Raw genomic sequence first — 25,457 nt, 5'->3', positions numbered from 1 at the left:
AACAGTCATTTTGGACTTCTTTGACCATCCCCCCATGACAGTAGGCACCTGCGCCCTCTGTGTTTGGCTTCCTTTCATGTCATCTTCCCTCAGTAAGCTCTTTGAGAGCAGGAACGGTCTCTTTTGTATCTGCATCCCCAGCACCCCGCACAGTTCCTTACACATAGCAGGCAATTTAGGTTTACTGACTTATCTTCATTAATTCAAGTCATTTGGCCCAAATAAGCTACATCCTTGGATGCAGAGTTGGAGGACGTAGCTAAGTTGTTGTCAGTGATATCAGAGGGACTGGAGAGATGCTACAGAACGGAAATGGGAAATATACTGATTTTCAAAGAAGGACTAGAAAAATCATCTCCTGAGAAAATTCGATAACTGATCATTATGGGGATGGCTAATGAGGAAATGGAAAAGGAATTGTTGATTACAAAGAGCAAGCATGGTTTCATCAAAATTGATCATACCAGATTACATCGAGCTTATTCTCTTTTATAAAAAGGTTACCCATCTAGCAAATCAGGGACCTGTTATAAATATGTTTACCTAGATTTTATCAACCTATTCGATAAGGTACTCCATTTTTCCTTGTGGAAAGGATATACAAAGATATTGATGAAACAATAATACAAGTTTACCAGGGTCACAGACACTGGAGTTGGAAGGCACCTAGGAGGTCATACAGTCCAAATGTCTCATTTTACAGGTCAGGAAACTGAGGTGAAGAAGCTGACTTGAGCAAAGTGCCAGAGGCAGGACTCAAAGCCAAGTAATGACTTCAGAGCAACGGAAACTGAAACTAGTGGAAGGACCTGGCACAGACATGTAGCAAAGTTACACAGCACAGACAGAACAGAGGCACTCAGGTGAATATCTTAGCCACAACTTGGGGCAGATGAAACCATCACCAAGTAATTGCCTGGCATGGAAGCCTTGCATGCATGCAAGCATGCATGCCAGAGTAGCCATGAAGCAGAGGGAGGTCTGTAACCAGTGGGGACCACTATTAGCTTGATAGATGGCAATGGGCATTTCTTCCTTCTTCCAATACTTCAAGACTAATCCAAGACCATTTTTAAACCCCTGAGGAAAGGGAAGGTGGAAAATTTATCTCCTGCCAAGTCATGGGATATGAGATCTGGCATCCTTATTTTACTAATGACAGCCTGTTGGAAATCATAAATATTCATAGGTACACTGTAATGATGAATTGAAGAAATGACTAACTTTAAACTTTATATTATACACTGAGTGTGAACAGTGAATATGTATGCTATTAACCATCCATGACAGTTACATGTCATGTTTCGCAAACAAAAAGTATTAAAAACTATAGTGACAAAAATAAGAAAATTAAGCATTTATTAAGTGCCTATCATGTGTCAGAAAGGAGGGCTCCTTTAAGTTAGGAGTATTCTCCAAAAATTTATTTCATGTAGAACTTAACAATCTTCAAGAATTTGATATTTATATATTGAAAATTTCACAATGTTCTCTCCCCTGCAGAAAATTTCTTAAAACATTAAAAAATGATTGCAGGTAGTATCACCTAAATTAACTTACCTATACTCAATATTGCCCCAATCAAATAACAAAGGAATATTTTACAGAGTTCCAAAAAAATTTGACAAGATTTATAAAGAATCTCAACATTAACAATGAAAAAAAAATGAGGGGAGGGGCAAGGAGGGAGAAAGATGGGTGATCCATCAAGACCAGAACTAAATCTCTATCAGAAATCAATGATCACTAAAAGTATATAGTACTAGCTCAAAAATACACAACATACAGAAGCAAATAAACATAGGGTTCAATAAGTCAATGAGCATTTCTGAAACCTATTCTGGGCACTGTGCTAAGCACCTGGGATATTAAAAAAAAAAAAAAAGGAAAAAAACCCTCCTCTCAACTCACAATCTAACAAGGAGGTACCACACAAATAAATGGCTGTATAAATAAGAAATATGTAGGATAAACTGGAGAAAATTTCAGAGGGAAGGCTAATCTTGAAGGAAGGCAGGGAATCCAAGAGACAGAGGGTAGGAAGAAGGAAATTCCCAGGACTAGGCACAGCCAGTGAAAATGCTCTGGGTTGAGAGTGAAGTATCATGTGTGATACACCTAAAGAAGCCAGGTACTGAGGCAAAGGCTCACTTTTTGACAAAACCTTCTGGGAACAGTCTGGTAGAAATCAGACTTAGACCAATACCTCATACATTTACCAAATAAGGTACAAATGACCTAGATTAAATGTCATATCCTAAACACGTTAGAGGAGCAAAGAAGAAATTACCTTTTAGATCTATGAATAGAAGACACAACTAAACAAATAATGAAGAAAAAACAGAACACCTTGATACTAAATTTTTTAAAAAGTTTTTGCAGAAATACTATGTAATTAAAATTAGAGGGGAAACGAGTATCTGCATGGGGGGTGAACTTTGTTTCTCTGATTAAGTCTCACTTCAAAAATACATAAGCAACTGATTTAAATGTAACAAATTAAGAGATGCTCCCCAATTAATAAATGGTCAGTGTGAACAGAGTTTTTATAGGACAAAATCCAAGCTCTCAACAACCACATAAAAAATGCTCTGAATCACTAACAATTAGAGAAACGCAAATTAAAGCCACTTTGAGGTCCTACTTCATACCCATCAGACTGGCAAAAGTGAGAAAATGGCAAATGCTGAAGAGGTGGCAATATGCTGCTGCAGTACTGTTAATGCTGTAGGCTGTTTTGGTCATTATGAAAAACAATTTAGAACTTTGTCCCAAAAGTTGCTAAACCATGCGTACCCTTAGACTCACCAACAGAGAACTCTGCTAGGCTTTTACTCCAAACAGATTAAAAATGGAAGGAAAAGCCCGACAACCACAAAATTATTCAAAGCAGCTCTTTTCATAGTGGCCAAGAATTGGAAACTAAGGGATTCTCCTAGGGAATGGCTCCACAAGTTATGCTGTAGGAATGTTAACGGGCAGTATCAGAGCAAAATGGAAAACCTCTGTGAAGTGATATAGAATGAAGGAACAGAACAGGAGGAAAAAAAACATAACAACAACATCACAGAGAACAACAACTTTGACACACTGTAGAACTCTGATCAATGCCACAAACTTAGTAGACTGACCAATGGAATACTACCATTCACATCTTGCTGGAGAGGTGATGATCTTTAAAATGAGCTGACATCAATACAGAAATCTTTTTAATTTTATTTTTTGGTTAAACTCTGCTTGATGAGGTTGATTTTGTTGATGTTGTTGGGGGAAAGTGGAAATGATGGATTAGAAATGCATATAATTTTTTAAATTTAAAGCATGATGTCAGGACGTGCAGGCTATGCAAGTAGAAAAGAGCCTTTTGTATTCTAAAACCTTCAATTTCCTACTTCATCAAAAATGTTCCCTTACCCATGACAAAGCACTTGCCTCGTGTTATGGTTATCTCTTTCTCATGGCAAAGCGTTTCCTTATTGTTACAGTTATTGTACTTTTCCTTATCTTTTAATAAATTTTAGTTCAGAACCAATATTATCAAAGGATTTCTAAAAAAATTACACAAATCATTTACTCCTCCTGCAATATGCTCTTCACAGATTTTAATGGATTAATGAAGTTTGCCCACAGGGAAATTTTTCCCCATAGACAAAGTGAATCTCTAAAACATCTTCACGGGAGTAATCATTTTAGTTCCTATAAAACTAGTGCTTAAATTTCAATGACCATCTATAGGCACTCCCTCAGGCTCTGTTCTAGGCCCTGGACACTCTCTTCTCTCCCAAGGGCTTAATAAGCATCTTTCTGCATATGGTTCTCTGATCTCCATTTACAGCCCAGATATTTCCAAACGGATGTCTGGCAGGCATCTCAAAACTTAACAAGTCCAAAAGCAACTCCATTACTTCCTCTCCCTCCCCACCCACCATCTCCATCAGGGACACAGCCATCCCTTCAACCACTCCAACTCTGCTACACAGCTGGTATATCCCTGACTTTGTTCTGTCTCCTGTGTATCTAATCAGCTGCCAAATATTGGCTGCTTCCTACTTTTCTCTCCAGTCATTTGGCTACTGCCCTAAGTGACAATTTCATCTTGCACCTGGGCTTTGCCACATGTTCCTAGAGGAACTCCATGATGCAAGTCTCTCCTTTCATGGCTGCCTCTTAGAATTTAACTTGTATTTATTTTCTGTCTATAGATTCAAGTACATGTCTCCCTCTGTAGGGGAGCTGTTTGAGGGCAGGGGCTGTTTCATTTTTATCTTTTCATCCAGAACACCTAACACAGCACATGTCTCCCTCTGTAGGGGAGCTGTTTGAGGGCAGGGGCTGTTTCATTTTTATCTTTTCATCCAGAACACCTAACACAGCTCATGGCATATAATATGTTCTTAAATAAATGTTGGTTAGATTGACTCTGGTATTTTCTTCTTTCACATACTATAAAATGATGGACTTACACTTTCTTTTATCAGACGATGCAGCTATTTGGTCAATGTTTCTGAGACTTTCTAGTGCCCCAGAATATAACTAACAACATTGTGATATTGCTGAACCAATATTATTATCAATTTTTAAGATAGGTTTTATTAAGTATACCCTCATGTGTCATTTTATAGGACTGGATGTATCATCATCTATGACTTATGAAAATATAACAATGACAGTGCCATAAACATTTAGGCTTTTTGCCAGCTTTAACTAATCTGTAAGTGTATAGGAAGGATTACTTAACTTGCGGTATGTTTTTTCTAAATTAACTAATGAAGGTAAGAACTCTTTTACCATTCTCTAACTGATTCAGTTGTTTCCCTCCATGGTTTGGGGTTCCTCACCTGTGCATCAATATCAATGGCAGGGTAGATAGGCAGCATGGCCGAAGGAGAGATGATTGGGCTTGGAGTTGGCGTCTGAGGTTGGGAAATAGAAGCTGAGATACTGTGGGGAGGAGTGTTGGACATTGCAGATGCTCTTCCACTCACTGCTGTTGAACAAAATAACATCACTTAGTAATGGCAAATGTTGTCATTAAATTACAGGCAAAACTTAGCAGAACACTAGCACTAATTTTAAGAAAAGTTTCTACATTCAGATCCCATCTATTGTTTCTCAGACTCTGGAGAGTAATTTAAAATTATAAAGTGTCCCATCTATGGCACTGTGTCCCCCCCCTTACATTACCTAAAGCAGATCCAGGACTGACTTGGTCTAGCCTTCAGTGACATGACAAGTATAATGGAGCATATGAACTCTGTTAAAAATTAAAACTGCCTGAATTCTAACCTCTGAATCTGAAATTGTAACACGTGAAGACAGAAATGTTTTATTATCCAAGAATACAGCAAAGTCTTTCATTATGTCTTTCTAGTATTTTTAAGTCAAACTCAGAAGAGTAAAAAAAGAGCAAACCATCTGGATTTTTTGTCATTGTTAATTATTTCTACTGTACAATTACCAATATTATTTCAGGATAAATTCTGCTCAGGAGAAGCTCTCCATAGCCAAGCAATCTTTACACCACTGTTTCCCTCATAAAGTGAGATCTTCCCCCCAGCTAAAGAGTGGTAATGGAATAGTGTGCATTATGGCATTCAGTATCTGTTTATAATCTAAGATAAATATTGTGAGACAGGTTTGTGGTTTCTCACGTAAGAGATAATTTAGAACATATAATAATTTCAGAAATTCTGGTGATGTATAAGAAGACTAATGCAGAAAGCAATTATATACCTAATAAATTTGGATCATACTCAGTACATTTTGGTTCTGATATATCCATGCCCCTTTCTTCACACCCAACTTGGGAAATTCAGTACTTCGCTGGGAAAATTCCAAGGGTGCTACAGAGTAGGCTCTGAATGATCATGGACTATTATTCTTATCAATTCACTACTGGACCTTATGTGTGAAGATCAGTCCCAGATCTTCCCTCCCTTCATGCCCCATCTTCTCCAATTAAAAATTCCACTAGATTAAAGTACGGGAACCAACTTTTCACTGCCAAAAAAGCATTGTGGATGCTCATCAGAAAAGTACCTATCACCTGCATTCCAAAAGACAATATTACTTCAGCGAGAATTACCATTGGTTCTCTTACCTCAAAACTAGCTTTATGACTAATCAAAAGAATTAGGTAAAAAAGTCAAATTCATTTTGAAGACTACCAAGATATCCTGTGCTCAACATATACAAACTGTACATCATAATGTTGGTATTTTAGATATTTTTATTGTTGTGAATGAAAAGAGTAATTCAACATCACCACCACCATTAAAAACAACATGACCACGGATGATAAAACTATAGATTTTAAATTTGAAAGGTACTTTAGAAATCATCTTGTCTAACCTTATTTTAAGAGACAGAACAACTTAAGCCCATTAAAGGGGCTACAAACTTGGCTAAACTCAAAATGATATTTAGTAGAAGAGCAACAACTAAAACCCAAGTCCAAAATGAACTTTAAGTAAACACTTTAATTTGTTATTGTATTTTAAAAGTCCATGACTGCATAATGTTTAATGAATAGCCAATTTATTTCTTCTAACAAAAATTAAAATACTGCCTTAAAAAAACTGATTTGAAACCAAAGGGGACAATTTTTGACCCTGTCAAGTACAAAGAATAAATAGTGATCTTGTTAAAAGATCTTGTTTACACAAAAATCTCAGCCTGTTCAATTAACTAGGACCACATGAGTACCAATACATGTCATGTAAATACACAGATTTAAGCCTACTTAAATTTAGGATAATGGAAAAATTATCTGAATAAAAATAAACAGATTCTCAGGGATCCAAATGACCTAACCTGGGAATATGGAGACAAAAAAAATTGCATGTCTACCTTGACATTTTTATTTCTAGGTCAGAAAAATGTGATTAATACTTTTTCAAAAAAAAAAAAAAAAAAGATGAATAAGATCTAGACTAATAATGCACTTTCCCAAACAAGTTTCCAAACAAAAAGCATGCCTCCACACTGATAAAGTACTTAGCACTGTTTCTAGCAATGAGCAAAGGTGGAATACAATAAGCAACTTCAAACAGATCAAATACAATTTTATTCAGTGAAATAAGCATCCTAAGAAAGGTAAGTGAATAATTCAATTCACCTAAACTTCAATTCTGAAAAGGAAATTACTAAAAAAGAAACCATAGTTATTTGCATATATTTTGCTAAATGGAGCTTTTGCATTATTTAAGTAGGAACAGGAGATCTCTGACTTGTAGGGCAAGTCTCTAGAGCTAATATTATTTGGTCTGATTTATGAAATAAAGTCTCTAAATTGAGTGTTCATTGGCCACCCTCATCCCCCACAGTTCATAGCAACAAGTACAACCAAGGCAAGCTACAGGAGAAAAGTAGCGTGCGCACCCATGCGTGCATGCACGTGCATGCACGCACACGCGCACACACACACGCACACATACACACAACTCCCATGGTCTGGGCCACTTAGGCATAACTGTAAAGGGCTTGGGTAGAATAAATAGTAGATCGACTATGCAAAGATAAGTTTCATCAATAGAGGAGACAAACAGGTGGAATGGAGGGCGGAGGGAGAGATGAGGTAGAGTGCTGGATATTAAGAACCAGAAGCTGAACGGGAGGTTGTCGCTAGCTAGGAGTTTAACACGGAAGGGGACCTCACCTGCCTGAAGTAGGGAGTAAGTGTTGAAGGAGACAGGAGGCGGAGTTACGGACGTGGCCGCAGGACAGGTAGGAACCTTTTATTCAAATTGCTATTAAAAAGTACCAAGTCTACAGCACGTGTGTGAGGTTGGAAACATCTCACTCTGTCTGTCCGTATCTCTCCTTCCATCTCTGCACTTCATTCACTCTTTTTCAAGTGGACACGGTGAGAAATTTAGGTGTGCTCGTTATAAAGCTAACTTAGGGGAGAAATCTATATGGCTGGTTTCATATTCAGAAGTGAATAAAATACTGTCTCTCACACAGGAAACACCGAAAACACTACAAAGTTCATCTTCAATTCTTTTTACAATTTATGCATCTCATTTATTTTTACTTTTGGAGTAAATCAGTGGCCCTGTATAGGAAAAGTCATCCCAATTTCACTGTAAAGGCTTTCTGTTTCTACTGTGCCTCTGGTCAGAATTGAAAATGCACAAATGCCAGACCAGTGACGGCTTCCATAAACTTAATGGGCACCTTATGATTACATGAAAAAAAATCAAATGTAATCAATCATAGTTTTAGCTTATCTACAACTCTGTCCTTCATTAAGCTGGACAAGCAAAGTTAATCATGATTACTCTGGACAGGTTTCTTAGGTTCTAATACAAACCAGGGCAAAAATACTAAGGGGGAGTTATGTGGATAAAGAGCCACTTAGCTTTTTGTTTTTCTGAATACAATTAGCATCCCCAGGATGAACTTTTAAAGGATTTGGGTTGTACTTTCAAAACTAAATTACATGATCAAATGATATATGCAGATATATATCTGTATGTCTCTATCTATATCTATTTTAAACTGGATCTCCCTCTTGTCCAGGCTGAAAGAACAGGAGCCTTTTGCCTTGCTGCTCTTTAGGCAATCTGGTGGTGCGCTCTCCTCTTGGCCCTGTGGGCTTCACCATATTAACGCAGAGCTCCCTGGAGCTCATGACATCTGTCAGGAACAGCAAAGCTCCTGGCACTGGGAACTACCACATCTGGTTAAATTCCCTGTTCAGTTTAACTCCAAAAAATAGTTAGACATTACTCCAATTTCTAACACACAACTAATACGTCAGTGCTACAAGTTACACAATAACATTACTTTTTTTCATAACGTTACAAAATATAGGTTTAATGCAACCTATAATATGCAAAAGAACTAAGTGATTTATACTCTATACATTACTAACTGAACTGAGGGGGTGAAATACCAAAATAATATGTGATTATGTCCATTTTTGAAATTTTGTTCAAAATTACCAAAATATTCAAACCATTTTGCATTTTAAATCCAGACATTCATAATTCAGAGTGACTTTGGAGGTAATACAGGTTTACACTGACACTGAAGCATATTTCATGTTTTGTAACTGGACAGAAAATAAACCCTTCTCACTAGAGATCATATTTTAAAATAATCTATTCTGTGGACTTGCACTAAAAAGTTGCATGTATATTTCTGTGATAAATTTTATAGGCCTGGTTAAATGATATTGTACTGACAATGAATTACTTTGACAAGACATGTCATTTTAGCCATACAAGCTTGCATACATTTTACCTTAAGGACAAAAAAAAAACACGTGAAAGTGTTTCTAAAAATTATTCAACTATTTTCTCTGTTAAACGGTGCTTGATTTTTATAATTATTCTTAAAAAGCTCAGTTATTCTTCCAAAACGGATAGAACTCAACTCCTTTATGTCCCCACTACTCAAGAAGGCTATTTTTCTTTCCTGATGCTGAACTTTTTAGACATTTCAATCTTGAGCAGCGAACTAGCAAAGGTACAGTGCTTTAGGGTTTGCAAACTGCTTTACACATTAACTCGTTTAAAATTTAGGAGAATTGAGACAATCCTCTGAAAATGTTTTATTTACAAATGTTATATATTCCAGGAGTGACTAAAATACAAGAGTATATTTTAAAATATTAATGAATCATATTTTTCACTGTGAAAAACAGTAAAAGCCCCATTATTGATGTTGTAGGGACACAAATTTCTGTGTTGTGGTGAGAGAGTTACACTACAATTACATACACAGGATGTGACAAACATTGGTCTACTTTCTGAAGCCTAGAACTCTGTACCAAAATATTCCTGCTCACAAATAAACTAAGTCTACACAGCATCCAACCAGTTGGGAAAGTGTACATGGAATATCTTTAAGATTTCCTAGTTTGTTGATGTAAATGCAAACATAAAAGACAATGCCTTGTCTCTCTGATCACTAAGAAAGGAGTACTTAAAACAACAAACAAAAAAACAAAAACAAAAACCCTGCCTGCCCACCCAGTCAGCAAACAAGCACAAGTCCTTTGGATTCCAAGGCACTTTCTGTAAAACAGAGTTAAAGCAGCGATGGGCCTGTGCTCTAATCTGGCCTATCACCACCTTCGTTCCTTTCTGTGGACTTCTGACACAGTGCTACTACTACATCTACTGCTGTACAAGAATCCAAAGTGCAAAGACAGCCTTCCAATTTGGTCACTGGAAGAGTTCTGGAATGCCCTTACTTTGTGCCTTACGCAAACCACATTGTATACCTGCTCAGAACAATATAAACCCACCTGCCATGATGTCATCCAGCGTGTCATTGAGGGTCTGAGCAGGGCTGGCTACCATTAACCCTTGTTGGGTTTCTGTCAGAATTCCTTGCCCCAGCCCTGCCAACTGTGCTTGGCCCAGTACGGGCTGTCCAACTATAACTCCTTGCAGGTCTGTAAGATTTGTGATGGACCCTGGAGGTAGGGAACCTGTTGCCAGAGGCAAAGCTTGGGGTATCGCCAAAGGCTGGATTGGTGTAAAGCCCATCTGAGCAGCACTCTGCTGGGGGTCATCTTTAAGCAAGATGGGATCCACTGGCTGTAATCGGGCATAGTCTCCCTCTGAAAGCTGTTCTCCAACTCCCACTGGAGACAGGAGGCCCAGGTGTTGACAAGGCTGCTGCTGCTGCTGCTGCTGGAGTTGAATTCTTTGAGCTTTCACCTCCAGATACTGCTTTTTTAGCTGTTGTTGCGTTTTCAGCTGTAACTCTCGTTCTACTTTCTGCAGCTCCTCCAAAATCTTTTGTTTCTTCTGAATTTGCTCCTCTCTTGTCTTGTTCAACTCCTCAATCTTCTCCTTGGTGAGTTGGTCAGCATGAGCCAGCTCCAAGGACTGCAGCTGTGCATTCTTTTCTATGGCTTCTTTTATCCGCTGTTCCAGTTCTGTTAACTTGCCCTGAGCCTCTTCTACAATGCTCTCGGGAGACTGACTGGTGATGTGACCCTGTACATCCTGGCTGTTAGCTGGCAAATGGCTGCTGGACTTTTGTTTAGAAGCAGCTGTGTGAAAAAGAAACCCCCTCAGAAGTGCACATGAACGGCATCCTCATTACAGAGTTACTGTTGGGAGGCTTAGTGCCAACAGTTATGCACCAAGTTACCAAATCCATACTTCACGGATCCATGATTTCATTGGTGTGGGTACACCCTCCACCGATGCAGATCGCAACCCTCTCTACCTCTTAGAAGACTTTCATGAGTTGTTGTGGCCAAAAATAAATCCATCACCTCATGGCCAACTATCTGGTGATGAGTCTTTCCCAACTTAACTAGGCTGGTCCTCGAGTGACAGATAAACCATCTATCCCCAGCCCATCCTTGAAGGCTTCCCAGCTTGGTAAGACCTGACAGAGCTTGTGCTCCACTGGCACAGCCTTCGAGAGCTCAGGGTGACCTCGATGCCACGAGGAGGCATCAGGGGAGGACTTTAATGGCGGATCAAACCCACAGAAGGTGGAAATGTACTGAATGTGGTTATAAGCAAATAACACCTTCTACTGTATCATCAATTCAAGAGATGTATGGATTATACACATACTTTATAATTCACTTCAAGATTACTGAAGGATTAGATAAGTGAAAACCAAGAGTGCCTTTATCTAGATTTATGGTATCTAACTGGTGGAAAACAAGCTACAGTTTGAAAGAGTGTGGATCATGGGACTGCGAGCTGCAAGGGACTTTAGAAATCACCTAGTTCAACCCCCCCCTCATTTTAGTGATGAGGAAATACGCCCAGAGAAGTTACTGCATCTGGTAATAAAGGAAAGTAAAATTCCATTGCAAACAGGAAAATACTGCTCAAGAGTATAGGAAAAAATCTGTTTTTTTCAAATTATCATTATAAAGATATTTAATTTAAGGTAGTATTTTTTTCTCCTCTCCACATTTAAGAATCTGGTTCTTTTTCAACACAAAACAGTTCCAGAATCACTAAAAGTCATGGGAAAATAAATCCAACTGATATGTCTTTGTTGGAGTTTCAGGACTGATAAAATCAGGACATAAATTTAAATATGTTCACAACAGTAGAGAATAGGATGTGGCCACCCTGGAAGAAACAATGATGGATGGCTGATGTCACCTACCCTTCAGCAGCCAGGACAATAAAGTGACCTGGCCATAGGCGTGGCAGCAATGGCCTGTGACATCCACCAACAGAAAAAAGTGCTGTAGAATAGGAGTCAGGACTGAAAATATCATGTGGAAAGAATACGTAATTGTCATATTGGTAAGAGAAAAAAAAAAGAACACAACCATCCTCTTACTTAAAAAAAAACCCACACAACACCTTCTGAGGTAAAACTTTTAAAAATAAAAGTAATTTCAAACTGATAGCTCAAATATTGGGGGGAGGAGGGGAGAATGGGACTTAGAAACATATGTACAAGGTCCTAACTTTAAGTCAGATAATAGATCTAAGGGAAAATTCTAGTGAATACAAGTGAATCTGAAATTACTGATCCAAATATGAAATTTGCATCAAAAACAGAATTTTGAAAATTTCTATCTGATTCAGGATTTTAAATCTAATACCTTGCAGAGTTTGAAGAGACTCTGCTTTAAGCAAATTATACCCAGCCTAGCACTTTACAGATAACTACAAAGGACTAATTATTTGGGGGAAATCACAGTTAATCAAAACAGCATGAAGGATGAGCTATATTCCAAAAGTACTGAGCAACCAAATCCTCAAGTTGGAATTTTAGCACAAATTCACTATTTTTTAAATTCTCTCTCTCCCTCATGCTTTAAGGTCCTCAAGAAGGAGTATTTCTTGTTTTATATATATAAATATAAAAATCTCCTAAATCACCTTAGTTTTTCCAACAGCCATTTGTCATGAAAAATCATTTTACAAAATAAGCACTCGTTTTTTAATTTCTGTGGTTTCAACCTACAGAGCATTTTAAAAGAGTTGACAGAAAAAGAACTGACCTTTGCTCCTGATGGGTAGTGTAGCAGCCACGGTGGCAGGGGGCTTATCAGGTTCCTGCGGCGGGACCACCATGGGCAGCGCTTGCACAGGGACACGAGGAGCCTACAATGGTAGAGATCAATTAAGCATATGCTCTTTATTCTTATACCTGTAACTAAATAATATGAAAAATGTTGTGACAACAAAATCTACAATATTTGCCAAGTAGTATGGTGGAGTATCAAATGAAATGACACATTTAATAGCTGCCAGTTACAAAGGGTTTGAAAGCGTACAAGGGCTACACATACATTAGCTCACTGAGAGATAAATGAGTGCATTTAGTATGTCTGGGGGTGAAGCTCAAACCCAAGTCTTTATGACTCCAAGTTGAGCAAAAACACACTACAAGATCTTTGTGCTTTTCAAAACATTTCATGGGTTACAAATTCATTAGAAATTATTTTGACAATGGCAGAATTGAAAAAGAGTAAAATGTAACATTTGCTAAACTATACATGTTTTTCAAAAAGCATATGGAAAATTAGTCTGGAGAAAGAATCTATGTAAATAAAAATTAAACTAATTTAGGTTAAAATAGTCATCAAGTGTAGAATATCAAATAATAAATACATAATGCATTTGCTCTGACTCTTACCCGATTTAAATCATGGGAAGGGGGGGTCAACTGGGTGACATCAGGTGGAGGAGCAGAGAGCAAATTATTGGGATAATCCAAAAGATAGCAAACAACACTTGTATGGCCACCTTTAGCTGCTTCAATCAACATTGTGGAGCCATCCTAAAAGGAGAGAAGGAGCGACACAGTGGAGGAAAAGGAATGATGTAAAATGTTACTTTACAGGCAAATCGTGAGACATGGGCCATCATGGTACATCTCAGTTTGAAGCAGACGAATAGATGCGTAGTTCCATCTCATCTAAAACGTTTTGTAATAAAGAGTCACTGCTTTGTGACACTGCAACTTTAAATAGTAACAACCTACACATTTGATTAGTGTTTGTAACTGTATTCCTTCTTAGGGATCGTCAAAAACTAAAATGGCTTTTGCTTTCTCACTATCTACTAAAACGCGCATTCTCACAATCTCACTTCAAAACGAAGTAAAACTGCAAGAAAATGGCGGCAATGCTTTTGATTTCAATGCATTCAAGACACACTGACGTCAATTGTACTTACAAACCTATATGCTAAAACGAATTCTAATCACTGACTTGTCCTAGTTGTCAATAGTTTCAAAAATAAAAATCACGGAAGTACATTCACCTCTCTACCAATGTTAAAAAATTTTACACCTGGAGCTCTTAACCTGGAAACTTTTTCTTAAAAACACACAGATTTTGATGAATGCATTTCAAAATAATCAGTTACAATCCTCAGTATTTATGCCTTTACAAACGTTCTCCTGGTTAAGGAGGCTTCTAAAGCCATCTAAGAAGATGCCATTTCACTAAAACAACAGAGGTTCTCAAACACTGTTTAACACCTGAGTTACATACTTTCAGTCTGTGAGTGGGATCAGCCCCATGAGCCAGGAGTAACTCCACCACCGCCAGGTGGCCACCCGCACAAGCCAGGGACAATACCGTATGATCATTGTTCGCTGTGGTCCTGTTCACGTTGGCTCCTGAGAGACACAAATTTGAAAACATCATTCAGGTAAGAAAGTTATTCTCAATTAATGTCCAAAATCTTTGTGAGCAAATGAAGCTTGATTTATGCTCAGAACACGTCATTAGCAGACTGCACAGCAACTGACATTTACATGGATCTGTGAGGCAGGCAAAGCACTTTACAGACATGACCTCGTGACATTCTCATAGTTCAACTATGAGGATGGTGTCACAGCCATTACTGGGCTCTGTGAGATAAGGGGACTTGTCCATTACTAGCTCCCAGCTACTCAGCCACAACAGTTGGATTTGAATCAAAGTCTTTCCTGATTCCAAGTCCAGAATTAGGGAAGTATGACTAATAAGAAAAAGGATATTCAGCTAAAGATTAAAAATCAAAGGAATCTGAATTAAAAAGTGAATACAGGAGGTCATGGAGTCAGAAATGAGAGAAAGATTAATCAGTTAGAACAGTGAATTAATAAAAAATAAGGAAATGGAAATCTAGACAACTGGCATATCGAAGAGCACACAGCAAGATGATTTTAATGATAAAAGTACACCCAAGGCTCCATTCCTTGACTCTCAATTCCCAGGTGTTTACCCCTACATAACAGTCATGCAATTTAATGGTAGCACCGGTAGCATAGGTGAGAATAGGGGGTCATAAGTTCACACAAATAAAGAGCTGAAAAGGATGCTTACAGGATATAGGATCCAATCCCCTTCCTCATACAAAGAGGAAAACTGATTGGGACATAAAAGTAACTTGTCACCAGGTACACAAAGACTGTATGAGGAGTATCAGGGGTGCACTAAACTTTAAAAAGAAACTATGATTTCATCAGTGAGACTTCCCAGTGTGTAAACTCTTTTCTCTTATGGATCAAAACCAGTTTTTGGATTTGTAGTAAAATCTCCATCACAAAGGACTTAGTCAAGTGAATTACACAAGGACAAGGATGGCCAAATGCAGGTCTCACTGACTCCAAGCCCAGAACATGCTTTTTATTATTCCAAAATGCCTTTATTTTTAAACCCATACATTACTTCACATTAATCAGACATTTATTACCTGCCATTGTAATGGATACTTAAGTCTTAAAACTCTTGACATAAGCATTAACCCCTTTGGGACCCAATTTTCTCAACTGTTAAGAGGATAAAACTAACAGATAATTTCTAAATCTGCTTTCAACTGCAAATTCAAAGATGATATGGAATAAACTGATAAAAACAACAGGTTCTTTAAAATAATGCTTTTATTACAAGTACTGATTAGGAAGAGATCATGGATATGTACCAACTATGATTAAAAAAAGTTCATCAGTAACTATAAAAAGTGATAAATACAGGCAGTCTCCAACTTAAGAACCAGGAGCAAAATATTTACGTATCTAACTTGACAGACATAATTTTTTCTAATAGAAATGGGAAAAAGAGGTGTACCCTTTCATACTTGCCAGGCCCTAGGGACAGCAACATGAATTTCAAGGAGAGAAATTAAGAAATGCATTGCCTCCTCATATGAGAAGTCTCTGGAGGCCCTTTTCACTCCTGGGCTTCCTCCCAGCTTGCCCCCTTTGTCATTCTGGGGTTCGGACATTTGATCCTTGGCTGTTGTGCCAACAGCCTCACCTTTTCATTTTTTTTTAGAGGTAATGTTATCTAGGGGATGAAAGCACAACATACATGTGCTTCAAAAGAAAAAAAAAACCTGCCTGGAGTATTGTGCATTATTCTGGAGAGATTAAGAGAAGGCAGGGAGGAACAGAAATGACAGCACAGATTGAGCTGCATCCCAGCAGGGAAAGAAGGGGGTGCATCCTGATAGACTAGGATGAGGAGAAGAGGAGAAAAGGCCAACTTGGGTCAGGCCAGAGTGGGCCGCAGGGCGAGTCAACAGGGAGAAGCAGTAGAAGAGGGAGGGCCAGGGAAGGGATTTCCCATCCCCTCTAAGGGGTACCAGGGCTACATGTCTCATTTATATCATCAGACTCTCACCACAACCCACTGATATGGATCTGTCAAGCCCCATTAACAGACAAAACAGCTAAGAAGTGGCCAAGGCAAGATTTTCAGTCTGACATCCCAAACCTGAGCCAGCACTCCCTCCACTACCCCACATAGCTGCCTAGACCCAAAGTATGCATTTCATTTGGTGACATCCCATAACCACCAGTAGGAACAGACACTGCTGCAGGGAAGTTCAAAAGTCAGGAACTAAATATATATTTACATAAGGTCCTTACTGTGGTCTAATTTAAATAACCATCATAGCCCATCTACTACTCTCAGTATGAATATGGAAGCAAGTGCATCCCTTGTATTGAAATAGACTTATTAAATAGATTTCCATCAGCACCAAAACCCACCTTTGCTAATCAAAAACTGAACAGTACACACATGACCAGCTCTTGCAGCTTTCATTAACGGAGTTCTTCCACCTTCAGATTCATGTTCCTGTTTTAAAAACAATATTAAGAAAACATCAAATGCACTTCATTGTCCATGATAACATATTCATTTTAATAAAAATCACAACCGAAATATAAAAAAGCACAGAATTATTCCTACACATGTAACAATAAATTCCAGATCTGATACAAAGGGCAGATGGGTAAAGCACTGAACAATCAATGCTTTAATCAAAAATCTTTCCCAGTTTTCTCCTATCCACCTGCTTCTAGTGGTTTGGCCTCAAAAACCAGATGTCATTTTCCAACTTGAGTTTCTCTTCCAAAGGAATTCTACAGCTGCGACGGCCTTTTACACAACTTGCCTTTCACTCCAGGCTGCCAGACCTCTCTTCTGTTTCTCATCTTGGTTCTCCTTATCTCTTTCCCCAATGCTTCATTTCAACTTTCCCACTGTGGTGCCCCCACCTTCAGATGAGCAGAACAGAGCCCAAGTAATAAGAATCTGACAATTTTTAAGACAAAGAAATACTGAAAAGTTATTACAACAGCTTTCCCTAATGTCAAAAAATTTGAAAAATAAATCTGGATTTTGTCCTTAAACGGGATGAGGGGATGGAGGAGAGAAGGTGAGGGGACATGAGAAAAGACAAAAAAAGAATTATGGGTACAATCTTCTTACTCCTTAGTTCTATAGATTTTTCTTTCTTATGTTTAAGCTTCTTCCTTAATTCTGAGTTTCCCATTTCCTAGTTTCCCCTCACCAGTTAAATCCTCTCTCTGACAAGCCCATTCAGAAGGCAATTCATTCATTCATTCATTCAGCAATCACTTACACTGTACTGCGCCCTCACAATACAAAGAAAAACTGTTCTCACCTTCAAGGAGCTTACATTCTTGGGGGAGGAAATGCATCAGGTATACAGATAAAGACAAAATACTCATTCAACAAGAATTTATTGAACTGGATGGCTGGAGAATAAAATAAAAATTTTCTGAGTCCCTGCTGGCAAAGAGCTTATTTGTAGCAGGGAAACAATATGCACAGAGAGGAGGAGGGTGGCAGCGACAGGGAGATGGGGGTGGGGGGGATGAAAGAAGAGAAAAACAAGGATAGTTTCCAACAGGAAGTAACACTTAAGCTGAATTCTGAAAAAAAAACCAGATTCTGAAACTTGCGAGGAACGAAAGTATTTCAAGGAATAACCAGCAAAAAGGCATACAGGGACACAAAAGCGATTGTCATGTATGCCAACGTGGCTGAAGACAGAGTAAATTAGATGAAATAGGAAATGTCTGGGAAGGCAGGTTAGAGCCAGATTGTGCCAGGCTCTCCCTAAGTGCCTAAACAAGGAGTTTACATTTTATCTGAAAAGCAAAAGAAAATCAAATTTGTGAGACCAAAGAAGTGACATGGGCTTTTAAAATATTGATTCCACAGATACATGTAAGCTGCATTGAAAAGAAGAAAGAGAGGAGACTGGAAGAGTAATCAGAAGGGATGACCTAGTGAAAGAAAACAATGATGATGAGGCCATCTGAGCTGAGAGGGAAGGTAGCTGAAAAAGTGAAGTGGTAAGGTCTGTGAATCTGGAAGAATGGTGCTATACTCGACAGAATTAGAAATAGGTTAGACAGGTGTGTAGAAATTGTAGGGATTACAGAAAGACATGAGCTCCATTCTGGACACACTGAATACACATGGCTATGAACAATCTGTTTCAGATATTAAACAGGTAGCTGTTGCTATCAGATGTCTCAGGGGAGAAGACAGAGATGCAAACAAAGATCTAAGACTAAGGGGCAATGAGATAAAAACTAAAACTGGAGATTTTGAGTTAATTACTAAAAAAGTACTAGGAAGTATGTATTTATAAAGACCATACAAATCTAATCTCATGGGCCAAGATGGCAGAGTACAGGCCAGGACTCACAACAATCACCTCAAAAATCTTTAAAAGAATACCTCAGATACAATTTTGGAGTGAAGAAAGTCAATAAAAGGTCAGAGGTAGACATTTTTTCCAGCCTAACACAATTTAGAAAGTCCAGACGAAAGGTCTGCAATGTCAGTAGAGGGCCTCAGAGGCAGCCACCGCAGCAGCAGCACCACCTTGGGGAGTCGTCAGCTCAGAGACAGTAAGGAGGTCAGATGAACTGGTCAGAAAGAGATCACAAAGGACCCTTTACTGGCACTGAGTGCATCTAGCACTGACTGGCAACTCAACTGCCCAGAAGCAGCTCTGGGTTGCAGTTCCAGGACAGAGAGGAGCACCTGTGATCAGTCACAAAGGACCAGAGGCACCTATGGCTGCAGGGAATCAAGGGCCCTACCTGGGTAAGACCAGAGCTGAGAGAAGATCAGTGACCACATCTCTCTCACCTTACCTTGGTAGCACCAAAAACGTGTAGACCCCACTACTAGCTCTGAAAACAGCAGCACAAAAATGCCTAAAATTTGGCACAATGCCTCCCCACCCCCATCTCAGCAGAGACAGTTTTTACATAAAATGCAAAGTCAAAAAATAGGCTCAAAAAATGAGCAAACAACAGAAAAAGAATATGACCATAAAAATTTACCCTGGTGGCAGAGAGGACCAAGACATAAAAAAGCACCAAAGACAACAATATGAAAACAGCTAAAACAAACCCTTAAAGAGATAAAAGTGGTAGAGGAAAAATTGGGAAAAGAAATGAAAGTGATGCAAGAAAATTATGAAAAGAGATTTAACAGCTTGATAAAAGAAGCACAAAACATGCTGAAGAAAATAACATCTTAAAAAACGGATGTGGCCTAATGGTCAAAGTGTTACAAGAATTCACTGAGGAAGAGAACTCCTTTAAAAGCAGAAAAGGTCAAATGGGAAAGTACAAAAACTCAGTGATGAGAAGCATGACAGACCAGCGGGGAAGGAGAGGAGGAGGAGGGGGGAGAGACAGAAACAGAGAGGAGGAAGAGGAGGAAGGGGAGAAGGAGGGGGCAAGGGATGAAGGAATGCAGGGAAATACGTAGGTAGTAACCATTAGGACAAGCTAACCCATAGAAGGGAAGTGGATAGCAGAACACAATGGAAACTAGAATCCAACAATATGCTGTGTTCCAGAGGCACACTTGGAACAGAAAGACACGCACAGAGCTGAGATGAAGGGCTGGGGCAGAGTCTATTATGCTTCAGGTGAAGTGAAGAGGGCAGGGGTGGATATTATGATCTCAGACAAAGCAAAAGCAAAAATAAACATAAATGAAAGATAATTAGAGACACTACATTTTCCTAAGGTTTTTTTTTTTTACAAGCTTCTCTAATAACAGCCTCATTTGTGGAATATATAGAAAGCTGAGTTAAATTGATAAAAAAAGCCATTCCTAAATTGATAAATGGTCAAAGAATATGAGCAGGCAGTTTTCAGAAGAAATTAAAGTCTATAATCATAGAAGGAAGGAAGGAAGGAGGGAAGGAGGGAGGGAGGGAGGGAGGGAGGTCCCACCATTCTAGAGAACAGTTTGGAACTATGTCCAAAGGGGCTATAAAACTGTGGTTATTCTTTGAACCAACAATACCACTTGTAGGTCTATATACCAAAAAGATCAATGAAAAAGGGAAAAGCACCTATTTATACAAAAATACTTAGAGATGCTCTTTTTGTAGTGACAAAGAATTGAATAGTGACAAGATGCTCACCAATTAGGGGATGGCTGAACAAGTTGTGGCATGTGACTGCAATGAAGTACTACTGTCTGATAAAAAATGATGAGGGAGATAGTTTTAGTAAACAACATGCCCAAGATCTATATGAACTGATGCAAGGTGCAGTGAAAAGAACTCCAAGATCACTGTGCACAGTAACAGCAATGCTGTAGTGATGATCAACTGTGAAAAGACCTGGCTACTTGGATCAACACAATTCCAAGAGAATTCCAATGGACTCACAAAGATAAAATGCTATCTACCTCCAGAGAGTGAACTACAGAACTCTTTTTTTTTTTATTATGGTTTTATTTGTTTTCAGTGTTCTATAATCACTTCCATATATCTTAGATATTTTTCCCCTCCCTTCCCCTCCTTCCCCCCTCCCTTGCTGAGATGGCATACAATTTTATATAGGTTCCACACATATATTCCTACTAATACATTTTCACCTTAGTCATGTTGCAGAGAAGAATTAAAATGAATGGGAAAAATCATAAAACAAACCAAAATGTAATACAAAAGAAAATGATCTGCTTCATTCTGTGATCCAATTCCATGGCTCTTTCCCTGGATGTGGAAGGCATTTTTGCCTTGAGACCATTGGTAATTTTTTAATTCCTTGCACTGCAACGAAGTACGAAATCTACCAGAAAAATTCCTCTCACACTGTGGTGGTTGCTGTGCACAAAGTGCTCCTGGTTCTGCTCCTTTCCCTGAGCATCAGGTCATACAAGACTTTCCAGACCTCTCTGAAGTCTTCCTGTTCATCAGAACTAGAGAACTCTTAAAAATAAACTGAAGTATAATTCTCTCGCTTTCTTTTTTGTTTGCTTTTTGCAATGTGGCTAATATGGAAATACATTTTTCATGGTTTCATAGGTAAAACTGCCATCACATTATTTGCCTTTTTAATGGGCAGGGGAGAGGTGGTAGGAAGAAAAATTCCAATCAAAATTTTAAAAGAAAAGAGTGTTTAAAATAAATATTTTTTAAAGGGAAAAAATGAAGTTAAAGAGAGGCTAATTTCATTTACTCTTTCAAAAAAAAAATTACTCAGGGTCACTGGATGCCTTTGGAGTTTTTGTTCCTATGCTATTTAATATTTTTTAAATCACTGCCTTAGATACCGACATAGATGGTACATTTATCAAATCTGCAAATGACAAAAAGCCAGGAATGACGATATAATAATAATGGTAGCTAGCATGTATATATATATATGTATATATATATATATATGTGTATATATATATATATAAAATATCTACTTCCTAAGTGCCAAAGACTGTGCTAAATGATGTGTAAATATATCTCATTTGATCCTTAAAACAACTCTGGTAAGGCAGATGCTATTATTACTCCTATTATGCAATTCATGAAATTTGGACAGAGGTTAAGTGACTTGCCCAAGGTCACACAGCCAGTAGGTTTCTTCAGGTTGGATCTGAACTCAGGTTCTCCTGACACCAAGACTAGCACTGTATATCTAAGGAGCAACTCGGGGTCTCACCAAGAGTGAATACTAGAGATTACCTATGATTTTCTGATATTCAGGATTGATAAAACTACTGCCAAGCTAATAGAATTGGGCTGAATCTAAAAAGATATGATTTACTCAACCTTGTCAGAGGAATGATGTTCAACAAAGATAATGCACCTAAGACATGGAAATGAATCAGCTAAGAGGTCTTAGAATGCATATTAATAAAGAAAAAGTATCCACAATTCAGGAGATTTTCATGCCCTGACCTTACCAACCTACGTCAAGGATGTATGACCAGTTCTGGGCACCTCATTTGATAAAGGACACTGATAATCTGGAGGGCCATCTGGATGGGAAGAAGGAATGGTGACTGTTTAACATGCAAAAGAGAAGACTCAATCAGGACACAATAGCCACCTTCAAAGGATGCCACATGAAAGAAAAAAAAATGTCCTCTGCTTGGTCTCAGGTCAAAGAAGTAGGAACAAAAAAAGGAAAGGCTGAATTTACAAAGAGGAAAATTCCCAGTCAGTGTTAAGGGAAAACCTCCTAACAACAGAGGTCTCCCCAAGGGGAACGGGCTGCCTCTGGAAGGGGCAGGCTTCCATCACTGGTCCTTTTCAAGCCAAGATTGGCCAAGCACTTGTCAAGAATGCTGTGGAAGGGACGACTGTTGAAAGCACTTCTGAACTAAACATATGGACCCTTCCCCCATCCAAACAGGAGCTCCTGGAGGTCAAACCCCAGGGTTCACCTCAGTGCACAGCACATATACAGTACAAATGCTTGTTAGTTCATTTGGGTGACTTAAATCCATCTCTAAATTTGTTTTTTTTTTCTTTCGCAAATTAGGATTGACAGAAGGTAACAGAACTTACCAGATCTGCTCCTGCCTGCAGTAACACGTCTGCTACGTCAGTGTGGCCATTCTCACAAGCATATGTCAGCGCTGTGTCTCCTGTCGCTGTTGTTGCATGTACATTTGCTCCTGAAGCAACAGAAAACAATACATTTTACTTCCATATAAAATACAGGCAAACTTTCTATAGACAAGGCACATCCTCTTAGATGAAAAGATAAATAATTTGATTAAGTTTTTTACAGATTCCTTTTTCTGAAAATGAAGCTTATTAAAAATGTAATTATTTGTTTTATGATTTCTGATACTACAGTAGTCACCACTTAATCTATAATATGCAGAAAATGATTTATGTGATACATACTTAGTATAACAAGGAGGTTACAAAATTTTGAATAAGATAATCTATTATAAGATTTTCCCTGAAATAACCCATAAACATATATACATACCTACACACATATATAAAAAAACATAATTCTTTTTAAATGCCTACCTGCTGCTAGTAAGTATTTGACTAATTCCAAATGGCCCTCTTGAGCAGCTTCCATCAAAGGGGTAGAACATCCCAATTCGATGTCAGCTCCTGCCTTAATAAGAAAGTCCGCCACTTCAAGGAAGCCACCACAGCAAGCTAACGTCAAGGCAGTTTCTTGGGTTTCTTCTGTCTGTGCATTGATATTAGCTCCTGTAATAAACAAACACAATATCCCAATTAATTAATTAAAAACTATATTTGTTCAAGAGATTCATAAAATAACTTTTTCTTTAAAAATACACTTAATAACTAATCTAAATACTGCAAAATACAGAGTTAAATATAGTGAGCATATATATCTCCCCTATCACAGTGAACTTATTAGTGGTAAAGAAAAATATTAAAATAATATCTTACATAGATAAAATAATCCTACATATTGCATCTTATGCAAAAACTCTGCTTAATCACTGAAAATATAAATTAAGATGGGCAAGTACTAAAGAAATAGAAAAATATTCAAAAAGAAAAATAGCTCATGACCAAATATTTTTTTAAACTGTAAGAATATCATTAAACAGTCATGCAATATATAAAATGCCACCAAAATGTTTTGTTCAATTAATTTTCCTCAAAGTAACAATTCCAATTATATAAGCATCTCATTTATCCATCCAAACAGACAATGGAAGATTATATTTTAGATAGATTAAACTGGAGCACTCAAAATTCCAATTTTGAAATCAGATCAAATTCATGCAGATAAAGGTCATAATTCAAATTCAGCACACTTTATCCAAGAATATACTTCTGTTTCCTAAACAAATTAAATGGAGGCAATATTTTAGATTGTGAAAGAATAAAAAATATTTTTTCTTATATTTTTAAAGATACTGAAAATATGTTCTTGTACAGCCGTTATTTCACGAGTGACCTTCAAAGCAGCTTACGTTTAGCCATGTAACAAAAGAAAGCTATACCAGCATGGAAATAAAGACTGAGAAACGCATTTAAACCGCAAGTTACTTTTTTCTAGTGTCAAAATCAAGCATTATCAAAAATATCAATAATGAAAGGGGCAGAGAGGAAATGACAACAGGAATATATCAAGCTTGTACTATAACATGATTTAATTGAATTACAATGGATCACAGGGATAACAGGATCTCAGATTTAGGGTTAAAAAGACCCACAGAAATCACCTAGTTCAGCCTCTCAATGGAGAAAGGTTAACTGATTTTTCCAAGGTGAGACAGCAAGTAAATGGCAGAGTTAGGATTTGGGCTTGGATCCTCTGATTCCAAATCCAAAGTTCCTCACACCCGCATTAAGCTCCCTTTCAGCAAGTGTCCTAAGTATGTTATAAACTACTTACTGAGTTAATTCCTACAGAAAAAGTAATGGAAATATGCCACATTCAGTCTTAAAATATCCCATCCACTTCTAGTTTGTATCTTTTCACAGCTTGCATGTTTATGATCATCTAGCTACCTTGCCCCAGAAGTAAGGCCACCATCTCCTCATGGCCTTCTCTAGCTGCTTCCATGAGTGGTGTATAACCTTCATCATTGACCTCTTCCAAGTTGGCTCCACGCTCAATGAGCAGCGCTGCTAGCTCCACATGCCCTCCGCAGGCTGCTAAAGTCAGTGGGGACTCAAAGGAATCAGCAGGCATATTCACTTGTGCACCACTGTCAAGAAGTAACCTGGCCACTTCAACATGGCCATCCTGGGCACAAAAGAAGGGGGGAAGTTACAAAAGAGAACTGGATAATGTTAATATGAAGACCAGAAATTCTGAATTAAATAGTTTTCTATAATGCCATCATCTTAACGCAATGACAATTCTGTCAAGTACAGTAGTGATCAATATTAGGTCACATGGTTTAATATGATGTTGAAGTCCACAAGACTTCTATTAAATATATATTCTTGGGACTATATGACATGAGGAAGAGGGAAAGG

The 25,457-nt window shown here is 38.1% G+C and overlaps 1 protein-coding gene across 7 annotated transcripts in view; it reads right to left on the bottom strand.

Moving 5' to 3' along the window:
- The window catches only part of ANKRD17 (ankyrin repeat domain 17), a 141,365-nt gene that overhangs the window by 44,154 nt on the left and 71,754 nt on the right, over window positions 1–25,457 (bottom strand). For 3 of the 7 annotated variants that reach the window (XM_072624352.1, XM_072624351.1, XM_072624353.1), the window contains exons 8-16: window positions 24,984–25,221; window positions 23,511–23,702; window positions 23,034–23,143; window positions 16,942–17,029; window positions 14,453–14,580; window positions 13,591–13,734; window positions 12,953–13,055; window positions 10,259–11,014; window positions 4,839–4,987 (exon numbers count right to left, since the gene is read on the bottom strand). In XM_072624352.1, the coding sequence (XP_072480453.1) occupies window positions 4,839–4,987; window positions 10,259–11,014; window positions 12,953–13,055; window positions 13,591–13,734; window positions 14,453–14,580; window positions 16,942–17,029; window positions 23,034–23,143; window positions 23,511–23,702; window positions 24,984–25,221 (1,908 nt within the window). The remainder of the gene's footprint in view (window positions 1–4,838; window positions 4,988–10,258; window positions 11,015–12,952; window positions 13,056–13,590; window positions 13,735–14,452; window positions 14,581–16,941; window positions 17,030–23,033; window positions 23,144–23,510; window positions 23,703–24,983; window positions 25,222–25,457) is intronic. The other 4 variants (XM_072624355.1, XM_072624356.1, XM_072624350.1 and 1 more) reach the window with 3 other exon arrangements.

Source organism: Notamacropus eugenii, chromosome 7, assembly GCF_028372415.1.
Source record: "Notamacropus eugenii isolate mMacEug1 chromosome 7, mMacEug1.pri_v2, whole genome shotgun sequence".
In the NCBI taxonomy this organism is placed as follows: Eukaryota; Metazoa; Chordata; class Mammalia; order Diprotodontia; family Macropodidae; genus Notamacropus; species Notamacropus eugenii.
This window is presented reverse-complemented; position numbering and strand designations above follow the sequence as displayed.